Raw genomic sequence first — 18929 nt, 5'->3', positions numbered from 1 at the left:
CTTTTTTAAGTTGTCTGCTCCCATCTCTGAATACCCTTAATGAGAGTTTTGAACATGGGATGATTAATCATGAATGACTCCTTGTGGACCGATGGTGAGAAATAAAAAAGTGGGATTTTCACACTATGATGAAGCAGGCAAAGTTTGAGAAGTGGTGATGTGAAGCAGCTCAGACTGGGCATGTTTTGCACCCGCTTCTGAGAAAAGTATCGCCCAACTTTGAAGATACACTGAAAAGCTACCATGTAAGGGAGAATAAAAATAAGAAGAAAGCAACCTTGCAACCCCTGTTAGCATACCAGCCATTTAGATACCCGTGGGTTTGTTTCCTGCATCTGGTCCTCCCTTTCCCCCATCCTTTTGACCAAAAAAAAGGCTGAAAACTTTTTTATTACCTAAAATGAAACTTTAAAACTTCCACTTCCAAATTTATAACTGTACTTTTAAACTTATCTTCTGTTGCCATGTTCTTCCTGTTCAAGCAGCCAACAGTAACCCTTCCGTGACACCAATCGAATTAATTTTGGGCTTGTCACGTGTGGCAAGCGGACAAAGTCACCGGTAGAGGGAGATACAACTTTGGGAATAGAGCGTCCTGTACTGAAATAACTGCTGCACTGTGCATGCTGAGAGTGAGTTAAATCCCTTTATTTTCATCCATTCTCTGTCCACAAGAGTAAAAAGGTCTGTAAGCCCACCAGCGTTGAAAATTCTGTTTGTTTGATTGAGACTGTCTAAAACCTTGCTTTTGTGAAAGCTGGAAATGGAAGGAGATGGCTGAATCACAGGTTGAGAGAAACTGAAAGAGCATGGTGTGGGGTTGTAATTTTGGTTGGTTGGGTGGTTGTGGGGGTTTTTTGCTAACCTTTGTGGCTTCAGAATATTGGAGGAGTCTTTGCTGAGTAGAAACACTCCAAACTTCCTCAAACGTACAAAAGAACAGGATAGGCACCTGTAGGGACATACTCAAACAAATTACAGCTACCATCTCTCCTGTAGTTTTACAGTGTGGAGACAGGTAGTCAATTGTAGAATTGCTGTGGAGTTGAATTAAATGTCAGCACAGTCCCCTGTGAAAAACGATAGCTGTGGCCAAACAAGCTTTGTTCCTTCCTTGCATGATCAGGCGCTTGCTGCCAGCGTCACCGAGTTCCCTTTAGGTTGGGCAAAATTCCAGCCCACGAAAAAGTGAGCCAGTGGTAGGTGCAGCAGCTCGCTGAGAACCTAACAACTGCTGCCTGACTACGTTTGGGCTATGGTTTTAGCATTCTCCTCCAGAAAGTCTGCAGTGCTGTAGATGTTTTTGGTTTAACTTAAAGGTTAGTTTAGAATGAGCTTCTAATAGATTGGTTGTGGTGTTTTTTGGGGTTTTTTGGTTTGTTTTCTTTAAGGATGATAAATTATCAACAAAGTTCTCAACTACTTTCCCTAGGCTGCCAAAAGGTTCAGTGCAATTGTTCTTGAACAGTTAAAGGAAAAAGTTATTAAAGGGAGCTTCAGCAATCAAGTTATTCTTAAGCCTTGTCGTTGGGAGGCAAGGGGAAAACTGCAAATTGAAAGATCTACGATAAGTCTCTGCCTGCACTTTTTTGGTCTCCAGTTTCTATTGCATCTCCTCATCTCCTCAAAATGCACAGAGATGGGGGGGCAGGATACCATTTCTATTTCCCAGGGAATTCTGACAACTTAAGTGATTGTAAAGCTATGAGATGACCTGAGATAAATCCCCTCCACTTTGGCAAAATGTTTTCACCAGAAGTGGGTGGCTTCTTGAATTGTAAATAGTTGTATGCCTCTGAGCAGTTTGGGTTTTTGCTTTTTGGGTTTTTTTTTGTTCTTTTGTTTTGGTTCCACCCACCCCCTGCCTTGGGTTCAAAGGCAACACATATCTGCCTTTCTCCCGTAACCCAAACTGGCTCTTCCACCCATGAGGCAGGTAAAAAAAAAGCAGATCTGGTTTTACTGCCCTGTGAAGCAGTGGGCTTTTGAATGACACGCACAGATCAGAGTGGTGTGGGTTGATCACCACTGAAGAGACCAGGAGGCAACGGGCAGGCTTGCTGGTGAGTACTGGACAGACGCTCTTCAGTCTGACCACGCTGAATCAACGTGTTACCTTGTCTCAGTGGCAGGTACTGCCCTTGTGAAGTAAGACTGCTCTTTTTCTCAAATACACAGTCTTGATTACAGAACAGAGCCTTAATAAGAGGAAAATGCTCTTGGCATCTCTTTATTCGAGCCTCATCCTTGGATCTAGTTTGTGTCTTTCACTAGCAAGACCGAGATCATGTGCAGGTTGAGCAAACCAACGGCCATGTGTTCCCCCGCTCTCCCAAAGGCATGACCAACTACAGAACAGGAGATCGCTGCTTTTCCACCAGAGAGCTGGTGTTTGGGGTGTAAGGGTCTGCTGCGGTCAGACCACAACTTACCGACACACTGGCCAAGCCCAGAAGCTTTGGTTGGGTCCCCAGCATAGAAGCCCAGTGTGATTCTTGAAGATCTTCTGAAGAGTTTCCCCTCTGTCTCCACAAGTGTTTGTAGATGGAAATTACCAGCTATTAAACCTTGCCGCTTGCCTTGCAGGGGTTTTCCCTACCTCTGAGCATAAGTTAAGGACTGTTTTAAGTGGTCAGCTTCACTCTGTCAGATGCAGGAGCCTCGGGCTGCGTGGTGTCGTTGGCCACCACCTTGGCTTCTCCGTAAGTGTCTATGCATTTTCTCACAGCTTTCAGGATAAGCTGTAACCGTCTGTCTAAAGCCAAGAGATGGGGTTCGGTGAGGACCGGTGCCAGGCGGTCCTGCAGGAGGGATTCCCTCATCATGTCGCTGAGCCGATATTCGGGCTCAGCCAAGAGCTGGAGTCGTAATAACGTTGTCCTCTTTATTCTGGAAAAAAAGAAATCGGACATCTTAATGCAAACTTCTTGCGGTATCCTAGCAAGAACCAGCTGTCTGAGCCCCTTGGTAGTAGGGGAAGGAGGGAGGGCAGAGATGGGTGAAGATGCTTGACAAAGAACTTTGGAACAAAAGCTTTCCCTTTCTGAAGGAAATGAAAATGTTTGCAGAAACCTCTGCTTCTTCCTTTGTTTTTCCAGACTGCAGAGTATTTGTACTGCAGATTTCTGACATCAGAGAGAAAAACATGATAGAAGTTCTCAGTAATGAGTGGTTTTTCTCTGAGTCAGAGATGACCCAGCTCCCCAGATTACTGCAGGGTGGTGCCATGTTCCCAGGATGATATTTATAGGGTGGGGGCAGAGGGCGAGGTAAAATGAAGAGGCATGAATGAGAAAAAAGATCTGTCAAAACTCTGAGCAAAAAGAGGGAGTATTCCCTGGAACAGCTTTAACTGTGACTTTTCACCTTAAGAGGTACTGAGATTTAAATATTATTTCCCTTTGACAGAAAGTGGGATGAAGTCTTGGAACACTTCTAGGAACAAAACTAAGTATTCTGAAATCATTTGTTTAGTCCTCGGCAAAAGTGTTTTGACTTTAGCATCTCTAATACTGAAATTAATCGGTGGTTTTAATTATTGCTCCTTAAATGTTGGAAACAAAGTAGTCCATGTTCCTGGAGCCATTCCTATTTAGCTGAGCCAGAATTTTCAGATGGAAAAAGGTGTAGTCAGAAACATTTCAACCAGCTCCAGAATTTGCCTTTGTATGCCTGTTATTTACCCAGGGCATCGACTGGCAACAGCGATCTGGCTCTCTGCAGCTCTTAAGAGGACACATGCTGTTCAGATGCCAGCAGAAAGGCTTGTTGCTGCTGCTGTGCCTGGCTGAGATGTTGCTGAATTGCACCAGGTTCTGGTAGCGTTCTGGAGCAGCCGAGTGAGGTGCACGGCTTTGGGTAGGCGACTTAAACTGTGGCTGTTGTCCTGGCTGCCTGCTGCCAGGCTTGCATTAATATTCCTACCAAAAAAAAAAAAAAAAAAAAAAAAGAAAAAAAATTGAAAAAAAAAAAAAAATTGATCAAGTGCTAAGCCTGGCAATGAGGCTTTAAATCACTGCCGGAGCATGGCTGTGAGGTTCTGCTGCTGCTGCCAGAGAAAGCCTTGCACAGAGCAGATGCGAACTGCGGCAAACGAGAGCATGTGCGCTCTCCTCCTGGGCAAGGGGTGACTCTGAGGAGCTGCTGCGGGTAAACACCAGCTGTGTTTGCTCTGGTCCGAACAGCGACAGGGCTTGGAGGTGGAGAACGGGATGGTCTGACCCTGCGAGGAACGGCTTATTTAATGCTTTAACGGTTACACAAGAAATAATGGGGAACGTGGAAAGGAGCGCGAGGTGGGAATCCTGCCGCTGGCCCTGCTCCTCTCCCGCAGGGCGGTTGTAACCCTGCTGTTGTACTGAATTGTCGAAGATTTGACCCAGAGCCTTCTCGGGACTTCACCAGCCAAGAAGATACATGTGCCGGGTTAACTGGGGGCTGTTTTCGGGCCTATCTGTGCCTTATTGAGGGTTTTGGCCCTTTCAGAAAAAAGCCCATCTTTTGCTGCCTGGCTGTATCTGTGCCATTTACTGTACTCGGAGCAAGGCTGGGAGAGGAGAGCAGCAGACTTCAGCGTGTGGGACAAGGACTGGTGGGGGAGCTGTGAAAGGTAGCTAAAAATACCAGACTTAAATCTGCTGGAAGCCAAACTTGGAGAAGGACTCGGCTGGGAACGAGATGAACGTGTTGAACAGGCAAGCGAGCAGCCTGTTGTTCAGCATCGCCGCGGTTTGAGTGGTCCTTCTCGTCTGGAGTGGCTGGAGGACTTTGTTCCTGCTAAGGTGTACGTGGCTTAATTTCATGTAGGAACAAGGAGGTGACTCGGTGAGCTGAGTCCAGCTAGTTGGTCAGGGCAGGCTGAAATCTGTGGCCTCTGTGCTTACTCAAATAAACCTTTTTTTTTCTTCCTTTCCAAGCGTTTTTGGCTGCTCCCGCACTCCGAATGGATTGGCTGTTGTGGGAAATGAGGTTTTGTGTGTCTCCCTTGGGCAACACGAGTTGTTTTTATGCTTGTTCTCGGCCCTAGTTGGCTAATTACAAGGTGTGACTTACAGGTATTCTTACCACTGCCTTTTACAAGGAGAAATAAATTAGGAAGAGCTTGTGGGAGGTGGATCTGGAAGAACAGGAAGGATCTGACCTGTGGATATTACTGTATGCAGGCCAAATTAAGAGGCAGACTTAATTTAAACTGCACAAAATAGGAGTTCAAAAGAAGGATTCACTGCGAGCCTGCAATTATAAATGAAAAGACTCACTGGGTGCAAATAACAGTTCTTAAAATTAGATCCAGTAATACAAATGTAGGGGGAGAGAGTTCAGTTAACAGCCCAAGGCTGAGATGGAGCAGCTACAGCGAGGAAATAGGTTAGGCATCTCCTAAAGAGAAGCCACAGGGAAGAGCAGCTTTTTCTATCTCTTAAATTTAACTTTCAGCTGATGATTTATGTGAATTAATAAAGGGGGAAGATAGGATTCAAATAGTAAAATTTATGAGCTTCTCCTTAATGCCACGGGAAGAAGAAACCTGATTAACTGTATCAAAGTTCTACCAGGCTTTTGGATAGAGATGTCTGAGCTTCATGTCAGACACACGGGGCTGATAGCACCTCATGTTGGTGGGCTGGGAAATGCTAGTAGGCACTTCTGGAAGGGTTCGATCCAATGGACAATGTCTCCTGGTCTGTCAGGGAAAGCTTTTATGCTTGCAAGTCCTTTTAGCTTCAACGGGAAGGTGTCCAGGAAGGATAGATGTGTGACACCGTAGCGGGCTGCAGCGCAACGCGGCTTAATGCTCTTAACTGACGTAGAAGCTTAATCCCTGTTTCAGGGACAACTTGTGATTCCCATGCTCCAGTGTCCAGCCTGCCCCCTTGGCTGGGATTAGTGGGGGGTTTTTCCCTGCTCTGCTGGATGGAGCCAAGCCCGGGTGACTTCCAGCAGTAAGTGCTGCCAGTCTCTCATGGTGGGAACACCAACGTGTCTGGGAAAGAAGATGAAGCTGGCACTTACATGCAACACTGGGAGAGCGGGGCCAGGATGGAGGTTTCGTCATGGGAATGACGCCCGAACCTGGAGGGGGGGTAAGCAGAGAGCGCAGAGCTTTAGTGCTTTTAGAGCTTTAGCCCACCACCTTCCCCCCCCGTCGCCGATGTCTTCCCACAGCCTCACCCTCTGGCGTTGTCCAGATGTAAGAGGAAGCCGTCGTCCCCAAACTTGGTGAACATTTCATAGTGGTGACGGTCCATGTTCCCTGTTAAAGGGCAGACAGAGGAAAAGAGTTTCCCTTGCACGCGACCAAGTAATTTTCTAAACTATCCTACATTTTCTTTCAGATCTGCGTGATATACTTGTTATCTTGCTGGAAGTGCCTGAGATGGTCAGAGCTGCTGCTTTCGTCTTGCTGGGGTGGGCTGGGGGCTCCCCCTCGCCTGCACATCAGGAGGGGTTGTGCTGGCTGGCTGTGGGGTGACAGCAGTTTCCCAAAACTGTCTCTGGAGCAGAAGGGATGGTTCTGAGAAACACCGTGGCATGGGAGGGAAGACAGACTGATGCTGAAGGCCCCACGGAAGGAAGGAATTTTATTTCCCCTTTCATCGTACCTATTAGGAAGTCAAATATGGCCATGTCAACGATGTTAAGCAGCCGGTTGCCGTTGCTGTAGGGGTAGATCTCCCTCACTGTGTTGCAGTAGAGCGGATTCACTTCCCACCTGCAGGAGACGGAGGAGAAGCGGGAGATGCACTCAGTGGTTGCTGCTGCTGTGTCCCACCAGCACCCCAAAGCCGGTCCCCTGTGCAGAGATGGAGAGCAGGGGGACTGAAATCTCCCTCCTTGTGCACGCAGGAGACTGGCAGTCAAACCCAGTCAATGCTCAGGCATCAAGAGTTATTAGACTAATTACGGGCAATCTCTGAACCTTGGCCTTCCTCTGCCTGGCCATAGAATTTCGGTACGTGTGTCTGTACCCCGCTCATTCTCCTTCCCGCATGCTCCCTGCAACGCAGATATGGGAAGCAGCATCATTTACCCACTTACTCCTCTTTTCCATCAAACGAGTAGGAGCGGATCCATGGGTTTGGGATGGAGAGTCGCGGTGCCAGGTTGAGGGAGGGCAGGAAGGCGGAGAGGGACCCTTCCAGGAGGTGAGGGTTCCCACACACCGCGTACTCGGTCTTGCACATGTACGGGCACTTGGCAAAGAAGCACACGTTGCTGGCTGGGAGGAGAAGAGAGAGGAGAAAGGGTAAAGGAGCTGTGATCTGCGGGAGACTGCAAGGGAGCCTGGACCGACCTCTTCTCCATCGCACGATGGTGCCTGCATATGGTGCGGCATACGTCACCGCATCATGGACGTGAAACTGCCAAATCGCGGATGATACCTGGGTTTTGGCTGATGGACGGATTTGGGCCTACGCTAGGGGAAAGGTTGGGCAAAATTGGGCAGGCGAGTAGATCTGGCAGATGATTCCAGCTGGAGGCTGAGGGCCGCCTCTGCCGTAACCATGTCTTTGTGCATGTTTCAGCCAAGAATTTTATTTCTGCTCGATAGCATGAGTCCTGCCGGCCCCTTTTGCATCCAGACCCTGCTCTTCCACCCACACGGACCGACACGTCTAATCCGAGCTTGTGGCAGCCAAGCGCTTGCCTACCTGGCGAGACAAAAAAGACGCTCTGCAGGATCTCGTTCTTGGTGACCTCCAGGATCTCTTTGGTGACATTGATCAACCTCCCGACGGTGGGTGGCACCCTCCGGAAATCCAGGATCCTGCACGAAAGGGACAGCTGCTCAGCGCCCGCGGTGCAAAGGGACGTTACTGCACAGGCTGGCAAGGTGGGACAGCAGATCCTGCTCTCGTCCCTTCCCTTGGTAAACCAGGGGCCTTCTGATGACTGCACCCACGTGGAATTTTTTTCTCCCAGCTTCTCTCTAGCAAATAGCCAGGATCATTTCACCCTCTGGACCAAAACGTGGCTGAGTTCGGATTTTGGTATTTTAATAGCTGCTGCCTGGAACACTCTGGATGTTCTCCAGGATTCCTGTCTCTTTCCCTAACCGGTTTCTCCCATCCCCTCGCGCACAAGCTGGCTCTTTCAGGAGCCAGAACAGCCCTTCGAGCCCTTCTATGATGTTGGGTTTGACGTGGAGAAAAGATGTGTTGAACCTGGTACAACACGGCTGAGACAGTGGGAGGTGAAGAGGCATCACCCCACTCAGAGGCTCTCATGCCCAGCTGGTTCATCTCAAATATTCTTAAAAAAATCAGGGCCTGGGGCAGAAAGGCATTCATGTCAATGAGTGCAAAGCTGCTGTTGATTGCTGAGTCAGTAACACGGGGTGAACCGGCTAATGCTATGCTTTTCTCCTTGCTAATGCCTTCTGCTTCTGAGAATTGGGCACAAAACAGGATTTAGCTTGTTACTTATTGAGCAATATTTAAAGAAAAAAAAAAAATCATTTGCTTTCATCTAGCATCTTTCAGCTCTAAAAACCACAAAGCACTTCAGAAAAGCAGTCCGGCCTCATTTTTCTGGCGGTGGAGCTGAGGTGCAGGCGGATAGTGGCTGAGTCAAGCAGAGTCACCGCAGTGATGTAGGGCCAGAGCTGGAAAGGGAATTCAGCTCTCTTCATTCCCTTGCGGAGAGTTTGAGCTCCAGGACTTACACTCTAGTCCTGCTTATCTTATAAGTTGGGCGTGAGACCTGGAGACCCCCATCAGGGATCACTTCTCCTTGATGTTCAATACTCATCCCATCAAGGGGAAGGCGGCTGCTGCCCTCCTCTTCTAATAAGGGTATCTTTGATTTTATTAAATACAAAGCTTGCTGGGAAGAGGTGCCAGGTTAATTGCTCATTAGCTGAGGGCTTGAAACCGCATCGCTGCGGTTTATCTCAATCTAATAAAACACGCCTTGGTTGCTGATTGAGCTTGTGACTCCCTCGCTGGGAGGGGATCCAGGCTGCGGCCAGAGCTCAATCTTTGCACTTCGATGCACGGCGGGGACCCCCTGCGTGTGGCCGTGTGACGGCCAGGCGAATACCTGACCCGTTCGTAACCTGGACTTCACCTGCCAGCCTGTTCTCGTGCGGCGACCAAGGCAAAGCTGACCCCTCGGCTTCAGACGAGAGCCAGAGCCACCCCATCCCCAGAAAACACATCGGCTCTCCCGAAAGGGTGCTGCAAAGCGATCGCTTCTCTAAGGCTGAGCAGGTCTGTAGGGCTCAGCACGGTTTTTCTCGTGCCAAAGCTCCCCGGGGGCAGAGGACGGGGTGCTGGCAGCCGGAGCGGGCAGACGCCGCGGCAAGCTCCTACCTGTCCAGGTGGAAGGCGGCGATCTCCGCGTTGTGCCGCTGGAAGTCGACAAAGTAGAAAAAGTCCTCGGGAGTCTCTTCCTCGCGTTTCTGCCTGGGAGAGAGCGAAGGGGTTAACTTAACCAAGCACAGCAGTGCGGGCAGGCACCGGTGTGGGCAGCTGGCAGGCAGCCTGGACGCAAAGTGGTGGAACAAGCAGGGTGTGCTTGGGGACGGCCGTGGATGGCCAGGGCCACCGGGCACAACTGCAGCGCTTGATGCCCAGCCCAGGACCCAAAGTTCCCGGTGCTGAGCCGGGACCATCGCCGGCTGTGCCAGGGAGCAGCGCTCGTGCCCCGTCTCGGTGCCGGGTGGGCGAGGGAGGCAGGAGGGCTGACTGTGGGCTTTAAAACCATTTGTGTCGGAGTTTAGACCCGCTTATTTAGGGCAGCATTTTAGGTGGGTACAACGTCGGGGGATGCTAGAGGCCATGCTGCACTTCTCATGTCCCCGTGGGAGGCAGAGAAGAGCTCAGGTTTGATGCTGTCATATCCCTGAGATGGGAACAGCAGCTCATTTAATTTCATTTTCGGGCTGTCACACAGTGCTCCAATACGTGTAGCTTGTGAATTTGCATGCTCAGCCTCCCAAGCAGCTGTATATCGCAGGAAAGCCCACAGGCAATGCTGAGCCCTCCTGGCTCAGCTGAATGCACGGATGCTTTCCCCGGACACCGGGCAGAGGTAGATGGAAACCAACAGGAGAGGAGCTGGCTGCTTTCCGGATGAGCAAACCATCGGAGTCGGCGTGCTGCCAGCTGCCGTGCCTGTGTAGGGAAAATAAAGTGAGGGGGAATAAATGTGAAGAGTCCCAAGGGGCTACAAATAAGTGCAGAAGCAATTTAAAACTCCTGTTTGAGGTGACCGGGACTGATGGCTATTTCTTGGAAATACTCTGGGGAATCCGAGGAGAAACAAGGTAAAGCACAAAGTCAGCTGGGGAAGAAGAAGAAATGGGCAGTCCCTAACAGCAAAGCTCTCAGGAGAACAAGTGTCCCAAGGTCCTTCGCCGTCTGGTATCTATGAACCGAGAAATTTCCAATGTCAATAAGCAGTGTGGGAACATGGTGTTTATCCGTGCGTGTCTGGGATGGTGCGAACAGCCAATAATAATTAAACCTTTTCAGCTGTCGAGGTAGCTGAGCGCAGGAGAGGAAAGACGCGGCTGTGGTGTGCCTGTTCTTGCCAAGGATGCTCGCACCCCTCGCTCGGGGCTCCTCGGTTCATGGATACGCCGGCGGGGGGGGCTTGGGGAGGAGGGTCTGCCGCTGTGCCTTACCTCATGGGCTTGAACATGGCTTTCCCAAAATCCTGGAACCTGAGGACCAGCTTCAGGTGCACGCCGCTGGGCTTCACGACTTGGGGAGGAAACGGGACGTTAGCCGCCTGGAAAGCCTCGCCGGCGCGCGGTGAAGCACCGGTTACGCGCTCCGGCGTGATTCAGCTTTCCACCCCGGTGAGCGCATCCCACAGCTCCTTCCAGTTGCGACCCTCTGCTTCTGCTGTTATTTTTTCCTCTCTCCTTCTCCCCAGTGCCATAGAGGAGATTTTCCTCCGGCACTTCTCCCAACAGCCGTTTGTTATGTCCTCTGCGGGACTTTTTCCTCCCCCCCAGGAGAAACCAGTGGCGTACTGGTGTCCCGGCACCTGCATCCCAGCCTCTGCTGGGGTGGCAGGGTTTAATTGGAGGGAGAAGGGCCTGGCATTGCCTGGCTTTACATTTCCCTTGCTGAATTTAGGGTGGAGCAGTTGGGCATTGGGCTCAACTGAAGTGACAACGGGCAAGGGGAGAGCAGGGACCCGAAGCGTCGCACTCACTCTGGCTGCAGTCGCAGGCTCCCAGCAGCGCTTTCTCGTCCTGGCTGTAGTCTGCAAGGGCAGGAGGAGCGGTGAGACCCCACCGGGCTCAAGCTTTTGCTTCTGACCCCCCCCCCCCCTCCCAGCACTGGGCATGCAGGGGAGCGCTGCCAGCGGTGCACAGCGAAGGGTGCAGTCCCCTTGGAGCGGGGAGCCGAGGCAGTCTGTTGGGATTAAACTGCCACGCAATGGGTCCCCGGCATGGCTGGCACCAAAAAACGCTGGATCGAGGGCTACAGCCAAATCCTTCCTCCCGTCTCAAGGTAAGGGCATGGCAACTACACAGCACAAAACCTGCCGGGAAGCCGGCAAAGGGCTCGGGGCTTCCTCCGGCGAGCGACGGCCCCTGCCTTCTTTGCAAATGTGACCTGGGGGGACTGGAGCCCCCCAACCCCATGAAGCTCCCAATGGCCCCATCGCCGTGGCAGGAGGGTGCTTACCGGCACTGATAGTGGTGAAGTCTTGCATGTCCCGGAGGAGTCTGTTGATGGTGGGACTGGAGCGCGGGTAGAGCCCATCCCGGCTGATGCCCAGGTGGAACTGGAGCCAACTGGCCTCCGGCCGGAGCGGCAGCGGTGCTGCCGGGGAGGTTAGGTTGAGCTCTTCCCTGTAAAGCTTGTGTCTCCTGGAAAAGAGTGGTTACGGGGTGATGAGGATGAGCCACGGGATGGAAACCCTTAATGCTCCAAGCCCAGAGGCTGTTGGGGAGTGGGGAGGGTGCTGGGGAGCAGAGCTGGGGGGCAGGGGGTGGATAGGCAGTCTGGGTGCTACCCGAGGGGAAACTGAGGCAGGGAGCGATGGCTGAGACGGTCAAAGATCTCACAAATTGTGTCGCTTTCTTGCCTCTACAAAGCCCTGGGAAAGCAGCCTCGGGTGGGAACACAAGGGACTCTCTTGTCTTCTCCTCGCCCCACCAGGACCAGGAGGGGTGTGAGGGCACAGCTGGAGCTAAACCGCGTCTCTAGCAACACAAGAGCTGGCCTATGGGATGGGTGAAGTGCTTCCTGGAGGGACTGCAAGCTTCAGGCCAGATTTGAGGAGGGGATGTGGTGTGACAGCAGATAACTTGGGTCTTGATGCTCAGTGAGGTGTCTGGAGAGCCCAGGAGAACAACGGGGTCTTGTCCAAGGGAGCCTCTGCAGAGGACTGTCTTTATGGTCGTTACACCTCTGACAGAGTTTTTTCCTCTGGAGGAAAGCTGGAAGCTGGAGGTCCCAGGCAGGGAAAAAAAAAAAAAAAAAAAATCACACAAATCATCTCCATGACCAGATTCACAGCCCTCAGTCTGGTGAGCAGAGATGTGATGAGGCCATCCGGCAGTGTCCTGTCCATCATCTCTTAAGATCAAGGTTGAACCCAGCCCTTTCTTGGCAGGTGGAGCCAAACGAACCTCCCAAGTTCAATAATAACCCAAACCCATCTCCCCACTTGATCAGCATTTTCCTCGACCTTGAGACCTCCATGGCTGGGACCCACGCTTTGCTAAACTGCAATCGAAAGGTCACTTATTCCACCCGGTGGAGGACAGAGCGTTAGTTTCTCATTAACGCCAGCCGAGCCATGTACGGAGTAGCCGGTCCTGATAAAGGGAAAACGAAGTTCAGTTTGCACTGAAAGTGCCAAGACACATCCGTGAAAGAAAACAGGAGCTGGGGGCTGATAATGAGTGGGGCATTAACGAAGGCTGGGATGGAGCGGCTGGAGAGAGGGAGGTGCCACGTGCCTCACTAGACCCAGACCAGACCCTTAGCAAAACATGCTCTGGGAAACAGAAAAGATGAAAGGAGACTTTTCCCTGCCTGCCTTTAGTTTTTCCTGATTTTTTCCGAATTTTTAAATTTTTTTCCCAATGCAAACAAAACCGAAAGCAGGGAGGAGAGCGTGGTGGGAGAGCGGAGCGTGTGCGGGCATCCGTGGGCACGGCAGGGGATGGCAGAGTGGCTCTGCCGGGGTTTGCCACGCTGCGTGGCTTGCAGCGGTGGCTGCAGCAAGCGGGTGCTGACCACGCACCGAGGCGTTTCTGGGCCAAGGAGTTGGTGCTGGTGGCTGGAAAGGGCTCACGGGCATTGCTGGTTTTTTTTCTTCCCTGCTCAGACCAGCAGGAAAGAGTTGGGTTTCGGTTGGTTTTTTTTTCCATCATCCTTTTCCATCCAAGCAGGTTAAACAGTGTGGTTAGTCCAGTCTAACCATGAGCAAGGGATGAACCCTCCTGGCAGCGAGGGACACATTTCAGTAACGTCCTGGGGAAAAAAAACTCTAGGAAACGGAGAGATGTGACATATCTGCGGATCAGAGCAGCCTGTCCCCTCTCCCAGTTTGTTTGCCTTTTAGTTGGATCGGGTCAGCTACAGTGCAAAGTCCACGAGTGCGTGGTCAGAAAGAAGGGTGTCGGAGCATTTCTCTCTTGGTCCGGCTCTTTGCTCAGGCTACCAGCAAAGGAGGCAGAAGCTCCCCCCCGAGTCGGGAGAAGGCGGACAGGGGAGCATGCTAAGACTTGTCCGTAGATTTGGCTGGCAGGCCGTGCTCGAGGATGTGGCCCCGGGATGCTTTTGGCTCCGGCGGACCTGCCTCGACCTTCCAGCGTGCTGCCACGCACCAGGTCTTGTGTGGGCAAGTCACAACCTTAACCCCCTTGCCGGGGACAAGAAAGACCCCAGTATAATTTAGAAGAATGACTCAGGATTTTTCCCTGGGGAAGCTGCCCAAATATTTTACCATATTTGCTCTCCTGCCTCCCATACACACAGGCTGTTCCCCCCTCGGGGTGGCAGTGAGCAATAGATTACCGATGGGGAAAAAAATGCAGCGGTTATGCAAGGGGAGGCAGTTCCTGGCTGGTGGCTGCTTCCCAGCCCAGCGCCCACATGGTCCCTGCCCCGGGGTGAGCTGCTGCAGAGCCAGCGAGCCCCTTTCCAGCCTTTAAATAACCCAAAATACAGCTCCCTCTGCCTCCCCGTTTCCTTCAGAATTCCTGAAATATTTCCCTGGAAGAGCAGATCTCTGCAAAAGACATAAAGATAGAAAAACCGGGTTCATTTCTACCTTGCTATAAATAGCCCCGGGGTTGCCCTAGCTCTCTGCTCAGCCAGCTCGCTACTGGGCTGCACGGGGCACGGCGTGGGGTGATGCTGGGCGCAGGCCACCGGTGTTCACTCGCCCCGTGTCTCCCCCGGCACTGAGCCAGTTACAGAGTTCGGTGTCTTAAAGCTGCTCCTTCAATGATAAAAATAAGCTTCAGAGTTTTTAAGGGTTGGTTTTTTTTTTTTTTTTTTGCTTTTGAAGAGGTGTGGATGGTTTTTTTGCTGTTTCCTTCCTGCATCCCCATCAGTCTCTCCAGCTCTTTCCTGCATCCCCATCAGTCTCTCCAGCTGGTTCTGCATCCTGCAATCAGACTCCTGGGTCTAATTGAAGCGCTGGGGAGAAGCCCGGTGATGGGCAGCGGGCAGCACGCAGCGAGCGGCGTGGAGGTAGCACAGAGGCTGCTGTGCTCCCCTGGTCGCGGGTATCCGAAAGGGGCCGTATCCTGGCGTTGTTCCATGAGCTGGCAGAGAGCCCCGGTCCAGCTGATGTCCATCTGGCTGCAGAAATGAAGACAGGCACGCTGCGCTGTAGCTCCGGGGTTAAGCGATAGCTCGTTCCACTCCAGAGGAGCATCCTGCCGCTCTGGAAGCTGCTTTGCCACCGGTCAGACCTACGCGTGATGCAGAAACGTGCCGTCACCCAGGCGAGGAGACGATGGCCATGGACACTCAGCTCTGACCCTCTTCTGCCCGGTGGCGGACGTGGTCACAGCTCGGTGAGAGCTGGCGTGGACCTTGCACCCACAGCACCATCTTCAGTCCTCACCAACGGCAGCGGCTTCGCTAAACCTATGGATTGGGAGAGAAAGCCATGGGTTCCTGGGTCCCACAGAGGACGCTGCCCTTCGCTCTCGGCAATTATAGGGACGGCTCTTTCACCGACCACATCGGAGTGGACGTGGGCTCTGCAGTGCTTCTGGTGAGGCAGAAACTCCTCCATGCGTGCAGCAAATCAACGGTCTTACAAAATGCATCAGCCCCGGCAAGTGCTGTCTTATTATATATTCAATTTGCAGCGCCAACGGCAGGGGAGGTTGTGTGTCACCTCGGCCTGTGCACGCTCTCTGAAAGCTTTACCCGCTTTTGAGCATCATATATTTTATTTCAAAGTGACTGAGGAATAATCAACTCTGCCTCCCTTCTCCTTCCTGGAGGTGCAAAGCAAAGTCAATCAAGGGCAAATGGCATCACAGCGTTCCTGCTGGCCACATCATAACCAAACCTCAGAACAAAAGGCAACGTGCAACCACGGCTTCGTTGCAAACAGCACCTTTAAACAAAGCAGTAAATAAAGTCGGGGAATGCAGACTTCTTGCCAAATAGCCGGGGCTGTCCTGCAGGTGAGGCTGGCACGGTCGTAACGCTAGCGCTGCTGCAAGGGCTCGGCACTGGGTGCTCAGGGCTTCTGGTGATGCTTAAGGAGCCATCGAGTAGGTGCCGTGAGCTGCTTGGGTTCAAATTCCCCATCCGCAGCGGGCTTTCGCTTGGGAAACATCCATCTTGCTACCCAAATCCTGATGTCTTCAGGAGGCGTTGCTCAGCGCCGAGAAGATGCAGCTGGTGGTCCGTGGCACAGCCTGGCCGTGGCCCATGTCCTGAGGAAACCCAAACCCACCGCCCGTGGACTTCAAGCGATGCGAAGAAGGATTCGACCTGCTCCAGACTGACTCGGGCAAGGGGCGAGCTTCGGAGGGGTGACTGCGGCCGAGCACACGGGGCAGCTCCGGGATAATTTTTCGGTTCCTTCCATTATCGCTTCCCATCATTTTCTTCTGTGAATCATGCCTGAAACCGGGACTGGGTGAGTCCCGCAGAAATAAGAGGAATACGCATCCAACTGGAGAAAGCGGGAGCTTGGAAATCCTGCCCGTGCAGCTGAGCAAACAGCACACGGGTGACGGGAGGAGCAGGGACCAGCTTTGATGCTGGAAACCAAACCTGGGCAGCGAGGAGGTGCCAGGGCAGGGACCTCCGCGCAGAAGCATCGCGGTGACCTGCTCTGGCACCGCATCACCGTGGCCGTCCCTGTTGGGTCCCAGTTTGCGCGCGAGGGAAGAAACCGGGGTGCAGGGAGGAGCGGGGATGCCGGGGAACGCCGGCTGTTTCCAGCTTGGATGCAATCCTCCTGGAAGAGGGGTTAGATCGGGGATTCGGGGGCCCTCGGCAGTTGGGTCATGCGCAGGAGGTGGATGCTCAGAGCTGGTGCTGAGGGTCACCGTCCCCTCCGGGGCAGGGACCACGGGGGGTTAGTGACAGTCCCACCCCAGGAGCAGGAGACAGGGGAGTTTTCCTGCAACCGTTGCTGGGAGAGGCAGCAAGAAGAGGGCTCTGAGCTGGGAATCCCTTGCTCTCCAAAAGTAAAAGCCTCTGCGCCTTTTCTGGCGGAGAAGTCAGCAGCAGGAACAGGAGGGGGGCTGATCGGGGAGCCAGCACCCCGACACCGCTATCGCGGATCAGAGGAGACCCATGCGTGGAGGCAGACACCGAGACGTGGAGGGGGTCTGGCCTGGGGGACGACTCCGGTTGTCCCCCAGCCTAAGGGCTGGTGGATGCAGAGAACCAGCTTTGGGGTTCAGCGCCGGTGAGGGGGGGGGGGGGCTGACTCCCCTTCTGCCCCAAGCTGAAAAAGCGACATGGAACAAAGGAGGTGTTCATCCCGGGAGGACGCGGCTCGTGGGGTCTCACCCCGTGCCCTTCTCTGGGTGGGAGCGGGAGGCACCCCAGGGACCCCCCTCCCAGCAAAACCCCCTCTGCTCAGCCCTGCCTGGTCATGGGGTGCTGGTTTTTGGGGAGGGGGGTGATGGGGAGGATGGGGGGGGGGCAGAGAGCCAGGAAGCGGGGCACAAGCAGGGCTGGGGATGCTGGGGGGGGTACCCAGGGGGTGCGTGTCCAGGCAGGGGGTGCTTAAGCAGGGGGTACCCGGGAGGGGTGCCCAGAGAGGGGGTGCTGGGGGGGTGCCCATGCAGGGAGTGCCCAGGAGATGCCTGTGCAGGGGGTGCCTGGAGAGGGGGTGCCCGGTGGGTACCTGCGCTTGGGGTGCTCATGCGGGGGGGGCCTGTGCAGGGGGGTGCCCAGGAGATGCCCATGCAGGGGGTGTCTGGGAAGGGGGTGCACAGGAGATGCCGGTGCAGGGGGTGCCCGGAGTGGGGGTGCCCAGAGGGTACCTATGCTTGGGGTGCTCATGCAGGGGGTGCCCGAGAAAGGGGTGCCCAGGAGATGCCCGTGCAGGGGGTGTCTGGGAACTGGGTGCCCAGAGATGCTCGGGAAGGGGGTGCCTGTGCAGGGGGTGCCCAGGAGTTGCCTAGGAGGGGGGTCTTTGGGAAGGGAGTGCCCAGGAGGTGCCCATGCAGGGGGGGTATCTGGGGAGGGGGTGTCTGGGAAGGGGGTGCCCAGGAGATGCCCATGCAGGGGGTGCCTGGGGGTCTTTGTGAAGGGGGTGCCCAGGAGATGCCCATGCAGGGGGTGCCTGGGGAGGGGGTGTCTGGGAAGGGAGTGCCCAGGAGATGTTCAGGAAGGGGGTGCCAAGGTGTTGCCTGGGAAGGGGATCTTCAGGAAGGGGGTGCCCAGGAGATGCCCATGCAGGGGGTGCCCAGGAGATGCCCATGCAGGGGGTGTCTGGGAACTGGGTGCCCAGGAAATGCCCAAGCAGGGGGTGTCTAGGAACTGGGTGCCCAGGAGATGCTCAGGAAGGGGGTCTTTGGGAAGGGGGTGCCCAGGAGATGCCCATGCAGGGGGTGTCTAGGAACTGGGTGCCAAAGAGATGCTTGGGAAGGGGGTGCCCAGGGGTTGCCTGGGAAGAGGGTCTTTGGGAAGGGGGTGCCCAGGAGATGCCCATGCAGGGGGGGTATCTGGGGAGGGGGTGCCCGTGCAGGGGGTGCCCAGGAGATGTTCGGGAAGGGGGTGCCAAGGAGTTGCCTGGGAAGGGGATCTTTGGGAAGGGGGTGCCCAGGAGATGCCCGTGCGGTGGGTGCCCGTGTCGGGGGCTCCCGGCGGATTCGCCCGGGTGGTTTTTTTTTTTTTTTTGGGGGGGGGGGGGATATTGGAGAAGGTTTGTTTGCCGTCTGGTCGGGACGCACCTGTTCCAGCGAGCCGCCTTCCGCCGGTAGTAACGCAGGGCTTCGCGGGCGCCCAGCAGCGGTTCGGCGGGGGCGGCCGGGTCCGAGGGGGGGGCGAAAAGGCGCCGCAGGGCGGAGGCGGTGCGGGAGCGGGGCGGCGGCGGCGGCGGCGGCGGGGAGGCGGCGGCGGGGCGGCGGCAGGGACACGGCGGCTGCCGGCCGCCCCCCCCGGCCAGCTCCCGCCGAGCCCGAGGCCAGAGGTGGAAGTAGAGATCGGCGACCAGCAAAGCTCCCAGCAACAGCAAAACCACCGGCCGGGCGCGGCGTGGGCCCGGCATGACCCGCCGTGGGGGGGGTGGGGTGGGGGGGGGAACCGAGAAGCCGTGGGGAGGGACAGCTCCGGGCCGTGGGGAGTCGGTATCGGAGTCGGTTGTCGTCGTTGTTGTCGCCGGTTCCCGGGGCAGGGCGCACGGGGGAGCTCGAGTGGTGGAGCCGGGGGTGGGGGGGGGGGGGGGATGCGGGCACCTCGGGGCGGGGAACGGGCAGGGCGATCGGGGCCCGGGGAGGGGAGCGGTCGGGGGTTGGG

At 54.4% G+C, this 18929-nt stretch overlaps 1 protein-coding gene across 2 annotated transcripts; it reads right to left on the bottom strand.

Moving 5' to 3' along the window:
- Nucleotides 1–389: 389 nt before the first annotated feature.
- On the bottom strand, nucleotides 390–18729 carry FAM20A (FAM20A golgi associated secretory pathway pseudokinase). 2 transcript variants are annotated; one of them, XM_075044226.1, is made up of 12 exons: nucleotides 18365–18729; nucleotides 11649–11833; nucleotides 11170–11220; nucleotides 10631–10709; nucleotides 10052–10118; nucleotides 9315–9403; nucleotides 7653–7768; nucleotides 7039–7219; nucleotides 6603–6712; nucleotides 6172–6253; nucleotides 6013–6072; nucleotides 390–2889 (listed from the first exon to the last, which is right to left on the bottom strand). In XM_075044226.1, exons 1-12 carry the CDS (start codon nucleotides 18679–18681, stop codon nucleotides 2625–2627), a joined length of 1602 nt encoding a protein of 533 aa, XP_074900327.1. In that variant the 5' UTR covers nucleotides 18682–18729; the 3' UTR covers nucleotides 390–2624. The 2 variants fall into 2 exon arrangements, with proteins under 2 accessions (XP_074900327.1, XP_074900328.1); XM_075044227.1 differs by lacking the exon at nucleotides 10052–10118 and having other exon boundaries at nucleotides 391–2889; nucleotides 9315–9407; nucleotides 18365–18726.
- Between the last annotated feature and the right edge of the window lie 200 nt (nucleotides 18730–18929).

Source organism: Buteo buteo, chromosome 13 (assembly GCF_964188355.1).
Source record: "Buteo buteo chromosome 13, bButBut1.hap1.1, whole genome shotgun sequence".
Classification (NCBI taxonomy): Eukaryota; Metazoa; Chordata; class Aves; order Accipitriformes; family Accipitridae; genus Buteo; species Buteo buteo.
The sequence above is the reverse complement of the archived record's forward strand: the minus strand, read 5'-3'. Positions and strand labels throughout refer to the sequence as shown.